This window comes from Mustelus asterias, chromosome 2, assembly GCF_964213995.1.
Source record: "Mustelus asterias chromosome 2, sMusAst1.hap1.1, whole genome shotgun sequence".
In the NCBI taxonomy this organism is placed as follows: domain Eukaryota; kingdom Metazoa; phylum Chordata; class Chondrichthyes; order Carcharhiniformes; family Triakidae; genus Mustelus; species Mustelus asterias.
This window is the reverse complement of record NC_135802.1, coordinates 96,848,146-96,862,342: the sequence shown is the minus strand read 5'-3', so window position 1 is coordinate 96,862,342 and position 14,197 is coordinate 96,848,146. Positions and strand designations below refer to the sequence as shown.

The following is a 14,197-nucleotide window of genomic DNA, read 5'->3' as shown; positions in this document are numbered from 1 at the left end:
GTGAACGTAATTTATGCCATTCACCCTTATCGGCCGAGAACATCCGTGCCCACCAGTATTAAGAAGTAAATTGGACGGCAACTTCATCACCTGCATATGCTCAGTTAAACATGGAAATCAGAAAGGTGCTGTCTCAGTTGCCCTGCTCCTCCAGACGTTTCACAAAACCAGTGCGGGGAGTTTTGTGGCCTCCCCTTGGCATGCCTCTCGGGAGGTGGTGTGCCATTTACCAGCAGTGGGGTCTCCTAGTCCTGCCACTGAAACGGGATTTCCCATTGACTGCACCCCATGCTGCCAGGAAACCCGTGGCCGTGTGCACGGTCAGCGGGACCAGGAGATCCCACTGGCATGAACAACCAGAAAATTCCAACCAGTATTTTGGCATTCAAACACATGAAGGTCGTGAAATGGTGATCTTTATTGCAAAGGGGGAGTGGAGTACAAAAGTAGGGCATTGGCAAGGCCAGACCGAGAGTATTGTGTACAGTTTTGGTCTCATTATTCAGGGAGGAATATATTTGCTTTGGAAGCAAGTCAGAGAAGGTTTGATAGGTTGATTCCTGCGATGAAGAAGCATCTTGTTTGAGCAGATTGAGCCTAAATTCACTGGAGTTTACAAGAATGAGAGGTAATTTTATTGAAACATGTAAGATTATGAGGATGATTGACAAGGTAGATGCTGAGAGGACACAAACTAGGAGATATTGATTCAGAATAAGGATTTCATCTATTTATGATCAAGCAGAAGAGTTTCTTCTCTGTGGGTTTTGAACCTTTGGAATTCTCTACCCCAGAAAGCTATGGAGGCCAAGTCATTGAAGATATTCAAAGCCAAAATATAGAGATTTTTGAACTGTTAGGGAGCTAAGGATAATGGAGAACAAGCAAGAAGTGAAGTTGAGGCCAAAATCAGATCAACCATGATCTTATTGAATGACAGAACATGCTTAAGAGGGCTATATTCTTTGTGTTCTTCCATGGTGTAAACTCACTAGATCCATGCAAGAAAAAGTAGATCTTTCTATTCAAGTGTAAATTAATTTGTAATAGTGTGGTAAGTCTTAGTTACTGCCAAACCAACCTTCCTGCATTGAAAATTATATTTTACAAGTCTGGTGTCTCATTCCTTCAATATTTTAATTATTGTTGCAGATTTGGAAGTTGAAAAGCTGTTTTTTATATTTTTCTTTGTATCGCTCTTAATCCCGCTTATATTTTCCTATATTTAATGTACTTCCTGTACATGATTTAACATTGCATTTGATATTGATCTGTAGAAATAATATACTGCAAATCAGAAAATGCTGGAAATGCTGAGGTCACGCATCAACTCTCGTTGGGGAAAACTGAGTTAATATTTCAAAGGTGTGATTTGTAGAAGAATCCAATTTAACATGCAGGAATAAATCGCTCATCTTTATACTGCTGATACAGAGCTACATGTGTTGTGAATCTAGATGTCAAGGTCAGGGGGCCATGCCATATTTACCATGCATTAAATTTTGTGGGGAATGTAAATTCAGAAAATATTTTAATGCTATTGTCATATTTTATTTTGCTCAGTGCTGGATGTGCAGTATAAATGCAGAGGCATAATACTCGCCTATAATTTACTGTCTGATTTCAAACTTGAGAAGATCCTGTAATGACATTCTATTTCCTAGCTGTTGAAAATGAGGGGATGTCCTATCACGCTTCTCAATCAGTAGATAATAAATTAGCAAGGATGCCAGAAGGCAATATGTGCATTTTTGAGCACTACATGAAAAGCTCTGTTAACCACCCTACCCCACCCCATGGAAGTATGTGCAGCCAGTCTATCAGTACACCGCCTATCTATACTGCCACACACACACATTGCCAGCAATGTGCCAGTGAGTATAGCATAATGGGCAGCATAACTCTTCCCCCAACATTTGGCAGCACAAAAATTGAATCAGAGAAAGAACAAGCTATACATTTTTGGGGTGACCTTCCGCAGGCAGGTCAGATTTGGATTGGAACTTATGTCGGCCAGTGATGCATGCCTGAGTCCATCCAAATCCCGAGGTCATGGTAGTTTGCATGGGAATCCAGGAGCCTGCCTCAATGGGTGAAGCACTGTGCTAGCTATCAATCTCTGAAAAGGAATTGCCCTCAGGCAACTTGTATTTCACAGGCCTGCAAGCTCGACTTCCACCAGGATCCAGACCATGTTACGTATGCCTGCATTATACAGGTGTCTATAGTGTTGAAGGTAATAGAAGCAGGCATAGGAGGGGGCAAGGAAGGTGAGTTGGTGAGGAGGCGAGGTGATGGGGTGCGGGGACAATGCAATTATGCCATTTCTACCTCTTCTAGTAATATCAGCACTGGATGGTGTGGTGCTTTGACACCCACAATGTCAAAAGATAGATTTTTTAAAAACTGAAACTTGCCCACAATTCCACCGCCACCCACCTAAAAACGTTTGAAACTATACTTCCTGATCAGAGGAATTTCCAGCAAACCTTTCCCCTCAAACAGGCTAATATAATGATTTCAATTCTATATCTTTTTCAGAGAACCCTACAGTGCAGAAGGAGGCCGTTCAGCCCATTAAGTCTGCACCAACTCTCCGACAGAGCACCTATATTAAACAAATGAGAATAACCACTTTTTCTTAATGATAATGCCCAGGCCCTATCTCCATAATCCCACATATTGACCCCACTTAAATCCCCTAACCTATATATCTTGGGGCACTAAGGGACAATTTAGCATGGCCGATCCACCTAACCTCCACATATTTGGACTGTGGGAGATAACCCACGCTGACATGGGGAGAACATGCAAACTCCACACAGTCGCCCAAGGCCGGAATTGAACCCGGGTCCCTGTGAGGCAGCAGTACTTACCACCATGCCGCCATAGGTTTTTCTAGGTTGATCCTGGCAGATATGCACAACTCATGAGCCATAGGAGCAGAATTAGGCCACTCGGCCCTTCGAGTCTGCTCCGCCATTCAATCATGGCTGATATTTTGCTCATCTTCATTCTCCTGCCTTTTCCCCATGACCCCTGATCCCCCTATTAATCGAACCTATCTATCTCTGTCTAAAAGACACTCAATGACCTGGCCTCCACAACTTTCTGCAAAGAGTTCCACAGATTCACTATTCTCTGGCTGAAGAAATTCCTCCTCATCTCTGTTTTAAAGGATCGTCCCTTCAGCCTGAGGTTGTGCCCTCTGGTTCTAGTTTTTCCTACTAGTGGAAACATCCCCTCCATGTCCACTCTATCTCGGCCTCGCGGTATCCTGTAAGTTTCAATAAGATCCCCCCTCATCCTTCAAAACTCCAACGAGTACAGACCCAGAGTCCTCGACCGTTCCTCATACGACAAGCTCTTCATTCCAGAGATCATTCTTGTGAACCTCCTCTGGACTCTTTCCAAGGCCAGCATATCCTTCCTTCGATACGGGGCCCAAAACTGCTCACAATACTCCAAATTAGTTGGGAACAATAGAGTTGTATTCAAATATGTATATTTCTGATCATTTGCACTGTAAATATGATTTTAGGTAAGAAAAATGACAAACTTTTTTAAATGGCGTTAGACAAATTACATTCACTTTCCTACAGTTTATCTAAAGGGATAAAACACTGCCCTCTAATGGCATATCTAAATGTTGCAGATACTATTAAATACAATTCAGTTAGACTTGACCATTCCTTTCATAAGTCTGATTAATTGAACATCAGACCACTCATTCATTTAATCTCATTCTATTCGCATTTGCATTAATGCTTGTAGGTGATTTTATGTTATAGTTAACACCAACATTGAAGGTGAAATTTTTGTATTAAATGAGAATGGCCACTTTTTCTTAATGATAAGCAAGTTGCTAGTCACAAGCATGTGCTGTTATGAAACCTGCAATTTCTGAGACTGAATTTTGTTAGCTGATTGCTAGTTACAGAGAAAAACACAGCTTTCAGCAAAAGAGAATTTCATTCTGATGGTATGTGGCTGACTAAAGGATGACTGAATACCTGTCAGACCAAAGAAGGGACATTCCAAGAAGTTTCCAAAGCCACTTACATGCATCTCTGAAAGACAACTATAGAGTGATATTGATGGATATCTGACATAAAGCAGCCTGTCCACACTCTTGTCTGTCGAATGATGTATTACATGGAAAAGAAAACTACAAAATGGAGGGAATTAGAAGGTTAAATATGTCCCATTAATAAAACGCAACTTCACACAAGTGAGTTATTACGAATGTGGTTTGGTTCATGAATGTCTTTTACACTCGTGTTAAAGTATTGTTCTTTTTCACAGCGTACTTGGTGTTCCAAGTGAGGATGACTGGCCTTGTGATGTGGCCCTACCAAGAGATGCATTTTCAACAAGGTCTCCACAGCCAATACAGGATTTAGTACCAGAGATAAATGAACCAGGGAAAGACCTGCTGTTGGTATGCTTGTGTTAATATATTCTGCACTAAGAAATAATGTATTTTTATGGGCAAATCCAATCTTTAAAATTGAAAAATATGGAATCAATGTGACTTATTTTTTGAAACCTTATCAAAATAGAAGCATTAAATGTGGATACCTGTATCTTTCCTGTGTGCTTTGCACATTATAAGTTCTGCATTCCTATGCCTGTAATGAAATGTGATGCCAGAGAATTTTTAGGGGAGCAATTGTTGCTGTGCTGCTGTTACTGGAGCTTGGAAACATGTATCTGGCAAACTTTGAGCTAATTGTAACTTGGAATCTTATTTCTAATTTGTTTTATTTTGAAAAACAGAAGTTTCTAACCTTCAATCCAGAGAAGAGAATATCTGCTTTCAGTGCACTGTCCCATCAATACTTTATGGACCACGAGAAATATACTGAGAATCAGAACTTGTGTCTATCTCCAAACCAGTCTTCTTCAGAGGGGAACACAGCTTAACATCTACCAGAAGTGGACAAGGCTGTGAGATGTCTGATTCTTTTTTTAGTGTATTTTTATTTGTCGAGTATTGAATCGTTGGTCAGATGTCATATTCTTTCAAAGATTACTTGACAAATCGAGTATTTTACAAAATGACACAATCTCATCCATATGCTGCTTTTGAAACATGTGTCCTACGTGTGCTTTCTTGATTTAATAGCCCAATGGAAGTTTACTGTTAATGAAACAATGCAAAAACTATTGCAGCTCCCCCGCCACTCACTCATCATCCAACCCACCCTACCCCAGGAAATTTCTCAACTAAGTTAGCTGCTGTTTATTCACAAATGCTGCAAAATCTTGTTATCCGAATGTGGAGTGCTGCAAATGTGAAATATTTGGAAGATGGAATAAGGTCACTGCCAAACCTACCGAACACCATCACTGCCAAACGTACCAGAGTTTTTTTTCTCCAGCTGCTAAGGCCAGAATTTGAACATTAAAATTAAATACATACTAAATCTAACTGACGAATGTAGTTATTAAATGTTCTTTCAATAATGCACCATTAAAAATGAAAGGTATTTCTTCAGCCATCATCCATGGTGCTGTGAACATTTGGGTTACAACAATCTTCTGTATCAACAAGTGTGGAAGGAAGAACCCAGAAAGCAGCTCATTTGCTGTGGCATTTAGCAGGAACAAAATATTTTAAAAGAAAAGTTGGACTTTAAAGAACTGCTACATGTTATGATAACAAGAAAGGAAAAAAAAATCAAGACTACTTTTTTGCATTTATAAAAGTTGCTTGTTTTAGATGGTATTTTTATATATGCTGCAACAGAAGACAAAGGAGTGCTGCAGTGAATTTGGAAAAATATCTTTAGAATTATAATGCTTAACACATATCAACATGTTTAAATGCAAAGTGAAGACACCATTGAATGGATCACATCAATTTTCAGTTCCTAATGCTTTTCAAATCTCACAGGAACACTCCTCATACCTGGTACCTGCAGAACATTATGAAGAAGTCATGTGTGTTCAATTTGGGGTTGCCATCTTTTGCCAAATCTTAAAGCTGATGGTCATGTTTTGGGGGCAGAGTTGGTGTGATGTGATCCATGCTCTTTTGTTGATGAAATTCAGTGGAAACTTGAATAGGCTTGGTAACTGAGTGCTGCAGATTAAAACACAGAATAATGTTGCAAAATGAATTTTCTGTTCAAAACAAAATCTGACTTTTTGTCACAGGTTTACATTTTGTAAATTGCCAGAAACTCCACTGTTAAAGCAGACTGTCTGGGGCAAACTGGATGAGTGGCATCACGAGTCAAACTGCAATGTTACAGAAGGGTGGACAAGTACCCCATCACAGTTGAATCATTGTAGTGTGATACAGCACTGGTGAAATGATCTAGTCCAATGCATATTAGTATCTTCCTTACAAACTGTACTATAACATTTGTACTCAAGTGGAAAACCATCTGCTTCAGATGACTCTGATAATATTATAGATTTATAATCATAAAGTGCTTGTATTTAGGATATAAATCTGGTTCAGTGTTAAAGCAGATTGAGAAACTATTTTATATAGTACTAATACATGTATTTGCCTTGAAGACAGTCATACTCTAGTAAGGTGTCATTAATGGGTGACCTTATGGACTGCATATGTGAAAAGGTGCAAGAAAATAACTTACATCCATTATGTAATGAAACTTTGCAGTTTACAAAAACTAAAGCATGGTGAAAAAGGCATATTTGATAATTTATTACGAATAAAGATGGTTTAACACAACATTGCAAGGGACTTTACATAAAACAAGCTGTGTTACTAGTCTTTGTGTTTTAGTGACTGATGAAAAGCAAATCAATAAAATACTGATTAGAGTACATATTAGGATAGGTGTTGATGAGGTATATCTCTAACCTCAACAACTAGAATATATGTTTCGGCTCATGTCAGTGCAAATTAAAATAATGCACAAACTCGATCTGTAAATATGCTTAAAAATACATAAAAATAAAGGGGATAATTTTTTAACCTGTATTTTACCAAGACATTTATATTAAACTGAAGTTACGAACTTTCTAACACATCCATTTCAGGTGAATTAATAGTGTTTCAAGAAATGTACCTATGTGATACCAATGCTCAGCCACTAATCTGACTTCGGTGCTTCTAGATAATATTTTTATGATTCAAGAGAGCCCAATAGCTGTATTTTCTGAAATCGATGAGCTGGATTTCTAGAAAAAATCTTCCTCCCTATTACATTCAAGTGCTGTTTTATATTTTCAGTTGAATCATATGTTTTAAACACATTACCATTGTATAATGGGCCGAAGGGCTTCTTTTTGTGCTACAAAATACTGTCTCCAGCAGAATTCTGAACGTGGAAAGTAGGGAGATAGATGAATGGATCAGCAAAGAGAAAAAAATAAAATTGAAAATAAATGGCAAAAGGTGCAAGGGACATCATTTATCAAAGGAACAATGGTTGTGATTTTAATTTATTTTTTTAAAATACTATTAATTCATGGTTTCCTGTACTGCTTTAAAAGCTCTGCTGCTTTACAGATGCATTTTCATTCAAGGAAATAACATGGCCAACAACATTGGAAATGCAAGTGTGCTTGTTAGGTTGCTATATATTTTTTATCAGATATTGCAGTGCTACAGTTCCTTCCTCCAAATTGTGGTTCTCACCACCGTGCCTCACCCCTGCCCTGCTCCTAGGACACCATCAATGTAAACCCCACCTTGGAAAAAGACTATTACCTGATGACATTGCTGTACTTTTGGTTGTCTGCTTTATTTTTACTTTTAAGAAATGCACAATAATGAAACAGTCCAGCGCTCATAGCAGTTACAATACTGTGTTTGGTTTCCTAGAAGCAATATAAAGAAATTTTATCCTATCTGCCTCGAAATCTACTTTATACAGTCAACTTTTTTTAAAATGCCAAATTTTAAAATTTCCTAAAGAATCACATTATATATTTCTACTTTCACCAAGTGCTTAATGTTTAGAATGCAGTCTACTGTATTTCCAAACAAATTTCCAAGAAAGCAGTTGTGGAGGTCCCATATGTCTCAAAGCTCACACAACCAGAAAGTCTTGTTTTTTGCAGTATATGTGAAAAGTAGAATTCTCCTTCTGTAGCTTAATTGATGTTCAAACTTTCAAGTTTCTATGCAAAATGTCCTGTTAGGGATTTCATGGGTTGCTGTCCATTAAACAAAGCATCCAGTGGATGTTTTTGTATACGGTGAATATCACTATTGAATTGTGATACTTATAACCATATATGATTTACAACATTGTCATAGTGCCAGGCAGCCATAGCTGTGTAGCTTGAACTACCAGTCAATGACAACCCTTAGTGTATAATTGTAATTTGTATCTTGATAGTCTGTCCCTGAGACATATTGCTTTCCTATTAATTATAGACAACTGAGAGCATCAAACATAATGGACTTCTAGCCTTGTGGGGAGGCGATGGCCCAGTGGTATTATCACTGGCCTATTGATCCAGAAACTCAGCTAATGTTCTGGGGACCCGGGTTTGAATCCCACTACAGCAGATGGTGGTATTTGAATTCAATAAAAAAAAATCTGGAATTAAGAATCTACTGACGACCATGAAACCATTGTCATTTGTCAGAAAAGCCTATCTGGTTCACTAATGTTTTTTAGGGAAGGAAACCTGCCATCCTTACCTGGTCTGGCTTACATGTGACTCCAGAGCCACAGCAATGTGGTTGACTCTGAACTGTCCTCTGAACAAGGGCAACTAGGGATGGGCAATAAATGCTGGCTAGCCAGTAACGCCTACATCCCACGAATGAATAAAAAAAATCCCTTAATATGTAAACAGGTTAATGACCTTAACATCCCTCAATATGGGAATAGGTTAATCAGTGGCTAAAGTAGCAAACTAGTTCACAACTCTCCAAATAATATAAGAAATAATGTGCTGTACAAACACATAAAATTGCAAACTAAGAGATACTGTCATTCAGGTTACGTTGCCACAGCTACAACAAAATACATCAAACGATGACACATTTCCTTAAGTAAAAATTTAAAGAAGCAAGTTCTAATGAAAATATTTAACAAATCTTTTATACTTTCAGGATGGAGGAGGCAGAAGAGCTGTGTGTAATTTTCAGTGCAATTATATTAGGCAAAACTGATGCAATCACTTTCAGACTTGATTTGCATCATTTCATTATCTATAGTCAAAAAAAAGCTCCATTAAACTATTTTTTATGAAGACTGTGATCCCATAGCCACACATTTTAATAGAATCCCTACAATGCAGAAGGAGACCATTTGGCCTATCGAGTCTACACCGACCACAATCTCACCCAGGCCCCATACCCGTAAACCTACCTATTTATCCTAGCTAATACCCCTGACACTAGGGTTAATTTAGCATAGCCAATCAACCTAACCCGCACATCTTTGGACTGTGGGAGGAAACCGGAGCAGCCAGAGGAAACCAACGCAGACACAGGGAGAATGTGCAAACTCCACACAGACAGTGACCCGAGGCCGGAATTGAACCTGGGTCCCTGGCGCTGTGAGGCAGCAGTGCTAACTACCGTGCCACCTAAAGAAGGCAATCAAAGGGCTCCTAATACTTGCGTGTAAAATAAAAGTTAACTTTACTCAGTGCATGATCATGGCTCTCTAATGTCTCAAGTCACCTCGCAACACTAAATTAATTTGATGTGCAGTAGCTGTTAGGTTGTTGAGTTCCCTGAAACATTAGCCATAGTTGTTCGTTAATACTGATATAAATGTCAATAGATTCTGTAGGTAAGAAATTTTACTATTTGTGGAATAGCGCATCCAAGACAGTCAATTAACATTTTCATGAAAATATTAGACAGACAGAAAGTACTATATCAGCACTTGGTTTGTTAGAGCTTTCCACTTTATAACTCAAGACCAACTCACTCATAAATAGACATTTCAACTATTTAAAATAAGTACTTTTAAAAGAAGTGTTTCTATACTGAAATTTTCTCATTTTTAATGTGGTTCTGGAAAAATATAGTTCCACATTTGAAAAAGATCTGAAAATAAGATTTATAAGCATACACTGCTCAGTTGTAAAACAGAAGGAGACACTCAGATTCTTAGAGCTGAGGAATAAACTGTGTGAAGCAGTGATAGTTACAGCTAGCAATGTTGGTTTGTTCTCTTATTTTAATTCATAACAATGAGCAAAATTAAAGTTGCAATGCTGCACAATCACTAGAAGAGACAACGATCCAATTCTAAAATTAATCAATGTTTAGGTAATATGTTGTTCCTCCACAGATATGATTTTGTATCGAAAGGGAGAAAGAGACAGAGAATGTGATAAAAAGAGAATTGAGAATGTGTTAAAGCAAAGAAATAAACAATTTGTGAGCATTGGGAACGCGCAGGGAGTGTGAGAATGGATGACAGTTGAAAATAAATAAATAAAGTTAAAATAATAACATACAGGAACCAAAGAGTTCAAGGTGTTAGAGGAAAACATGGCACATACAATTACCCAATGGTCTAAGAGTTGGTAGCTGTAAATTGAAGAATTCTAAAAAACAGAAATCACAGTAAAATACGTATTAAATTAACCTTTTTCCCACTTTCCAGTTGCCAATGTTTTGGTTAATAATTCAGCGAGAAACTTCACCAGAATGGGTAGTACCCCTCAAAATAGAAAAGAGAGGAATTAAGTACAAATGTATATGAAACATTTGTATGGTATCAAATAGGCTAAATTGTAGTGAACAGAAAAAAGATCAAAAACAAAATCCTGATTTATTGAGGGTCATCAAATATGGCAAAGGGTCATATTTTACCTTTAAATATAGTGATATAGCTAATGTTAAAAGTATTACTTTTTTTCTGTACATGATTAGAAAATGGTATGATTAGAAAGGTGAAAACCTCCCATCAAGTGTGTTATGGTATAAATTATTTCTCAATAGAAAAATAATCTGGTGAAACAGAAGTGACATTTTCCAAGCAATAGGTTTAATAAACCAAATCCTTCATGAAGAGGTGTCACTGTCCTTTAAAATTAATGAATGTGGAGTCAGGTTTCCACTAATTAGTATTGCAGGAAATCAAGCATAAATTACACTCGTGAAAATCGAAATTCTCTGATCGTTAATGCTGGTCTATTGGCCCTGTCCACAAAACTGGCCAATAGCTGCCAGATTGAAATAAAGTGGATGGTGCATTTTCACCAATTGCCTAATCATATCCATTTGCAGCTGTTAAGTATACCAGTTAAAACTTTTAATGCAAAGGAAAAAAAATAAACAATTACTTTCCATTACAGCGACTGTGCTGGTTCATAGAAGATTTTAAATTTGAGCTGTAATTCTTCGATCTCGCCGCAGCTGGGATTATCCGGTCCTGCTGCTGTGAGCGGAGATTTGGCTGAGCGTCAAGTTCTCAGTTCTCGCTGGCAGCGGTAGCAGGGCATGCAAGACCAGAGAATTCCTTGGTTACGCAAATGCATTTTAGCCAAAACTTGAACTATAACCAACACAGTTTGAACCCAATTTCTCAATTGTTCCCAAAGCAGAAACTCTACCTCTGAATATATTCAATACTGCGTCGATGGATGTGAGTTCTGCTGGTACTGTATAGCTTTACATCACACATCATGTCAAACTGAAAAACAAAGCACAATCTTATCAACCTACCTTTCAATTGCATCATTTATTTATTCAATCTATCAAATAACAATATTGATTTTGCAATGTACAATGGTTTCAATACTTGAAGCTAAATCATGCTTAGAATATTTGACATTTGGCCAGTAGAATATCCACCATATTTCCTCAAACTGCTACAAAATAAGTGTTGCAAAATACACAAGACAGACTACAATCTTTATTTTTATATTTAACCTGCAGTTGGAACAATGCTTTACTAATTCAAAACATGGCACTTTATAATTTTTGTCTGTGCCTGTTTGTCATTAGATTATTAGTTTTATACTATACCATGGGTTCAGCATTGATGTAATGCAATGGTCACTGATAACAAGCTGTTACTTCTGCAAATTAGTAAATCATTGAAGTACGATTTGTGCTTCATATCCGTAGGTGTCACTGAAGGCATAATTATCCAACAGCTAAATAATAAGCCAGTGTAAAATCAGTTAAAACACCATAAGTTATTATGGACCTCAGGTTTTACAAAATGCACACATCATACTGCAAGTTTTATTTGCATATTTGACTTGCAGTGAGTGAAACACTTTGCTGTTGCTATTTAGTGCACATTTGTATATTCTAGGGTAAATACATGTTATCATGCCTCCATAGCTATGATTTTATTGCTTGTTTAGCCTTACTGCAGGTTTTTTTTGTTTTACATTGAGTTAAATCAGAATTCCAGCGCTTTGCAGAAATAAAGACAAAACTAGCTTGTGTGCACTTAATAATCAATTTCCTTAACTTTCTGAATTTTGGTTCACAGCTGCTTTATAAACTGGCTGCTCATATTTAATAACTTATATTAACTACACCAATATATTTTGTGGACTGAGGCCATGTCCCTCAGGATACAATCCCAGCAGTTATGATGGGATCACATCCCTCCAGTCCCAAAATCCCAGGATTTTGCAGGATCAACAGGAGGACACTTTGTTTTCCATGGAGTAAATAAGTGCGTCCCTGGTGCCCATTTTCTCCACAGCCTTAAAAGCTCCCACATTTTTTTTCCTTCTGATCTGGCCAATTCCGATCAGCCCAGCGAGTGATGGGAGTAGACCTTCTAACAATTATTTTAATTTTTCAGGGTTTCACCTTTGTGGAGGCTGACATGCCTGTATTCATCATAGCACCAGCTACATAAATACTGAGTCCCAACTGGAATAGGAGCAGGAACTCCATTAGGAGTCCCAGCTTGGCGAATTCCTTCCCCATCCTTACTCTCCCGGACTCCTATTGCCTTGTAAGGAACAGATAGAAGTTCCACCCCTTATTCCTGGAAAGACCTGGCAACTGGTTCTCCACCATTTCCCTGGGCCTTTCTGGAGTTATGGCAGGAGACTGGCAGAACCCCGATGAAATTCCAACCATATTTTCTAAGGTATGTTCCCTCTGGGTCCACGTGGTATTCTACCAACCTACAGATGTTAATAACATTCGTAGTATTTTGTAACTTTTCTGAGACCTTTAACAAAGATTTTTTCTGTATAGATTTGTATGAACCTTTAACATACGTGTTAAATTGAACTCATTTGTAAAACTTATAGATTATTTTTGGTTGAACAATCTTATCATGTTGCAGCAAATTATATTTATATGTTCAAGTATCTGACTGGTTAAGCTTGCAAGGCAGGGGGTTGGATTAGTATGGGCGCCAAAAATGTTTCATGGAACAAATATGATTTCATATTTATAGTATTTTTGTTGTAATAGCTTTGTACTTAGAGCATTCCTGATTCATGTTTGCTGCTAAATTTATGCCTTGCCAGGGTCTACAATTTAGAATGTGTTAAATAGGGAACAAGATTGCATTGGCAAGATACACCAATGCTAATGCTGCTTGTGTTGGGTGGACTTTTGCTGTCTCTACCTGGTGTTTTACTTTAGCTTGAACTGTTCTTAGCTGCTATGTCTTTTTATTTTGGAAATAAATAAATATTGTAGTGTGTACGATACTGTGTAAAGGTGTGTTACTTCCAAAATATTCTTTTATAACTCATGGGGTATTGAAATATACATGATTCCAATGCTAGAATGCCAAAGAATAAGATTGCATCTGTCACCCCAGCTGGTAAATGAGGGTTGGAGGTCAGGTCTTTGGCAGGGGAAATCGAAGGATGGAGATGGAGGGTGACAGCACTCAGAGGAGAGCAGTAGCCCAAATTCTTTAAATGTGCAGGCAGCTAAATACATTTCAAAAACTTATATTTTTGGTAGCAGGCAAAGTAGCCAGGATTTTGTTGGACTGACAGGTTTCGCCCACAATTCAGAAAACTGGCAGGGAACCACCTACAGCTAAGTGAGAGGGTCCAAAGGAATTAAGTGCCCTTCAGACACTTAATCAGTGCCAATGGGCCTCCCCCTTGACTGAGATCCTTGGTGGTGGAATTCCTGCCTTCAGAGCTGCTGGCCAATCACTGCCGACAGCAGGAGAGCTGGCTGTTGGTGGCAGTGGACCCATCCGAGGCCAAAGATTGTGGAGCTGTCCCAAGTAACAGGTGGATAATGATGAGGGACACCACTCCCCTTCTGGGGAATCGGGGGGGGAGGAGG

At 38.2% G+C, this 14,197-nt stretch overlaps 1 protein-coding gene across 4 annotated transcripts in view; it reads left to right on the top strand.

Annotated features, from left to right (window-relative positions):
- The window catches only part of cdk6 (cyclin dependent kinase 6), a 265,424-nt gene extending 251,834 nt beyond the window's left edge, over positions 1-13,590 (top strand). For 3 of the 4 annotated variants that reach the window (XM_078239057.1, XM_078239065.1, XM_078239048.1), the window contains exons 7-8: positions 4,306-4,441; positions 4,780-13,590. In XM_078239057.1, coding sequence (XP_078095183.1) covers positions 4,306-4,441; positions 4,780-4,926 — 283 coding nt within the window. In that variant the 3' untranslated portion in view covers positions 4,927-13,590. The remainder of the gene's footprint in view (positions 1-4,305; positions 4,442-4,779) is intronic. The other variant, XM_078239074.1, reaches the window with a different exon arrangement.
- Positions 13,591-14,197: the final 607 nt, after the last annotated feature.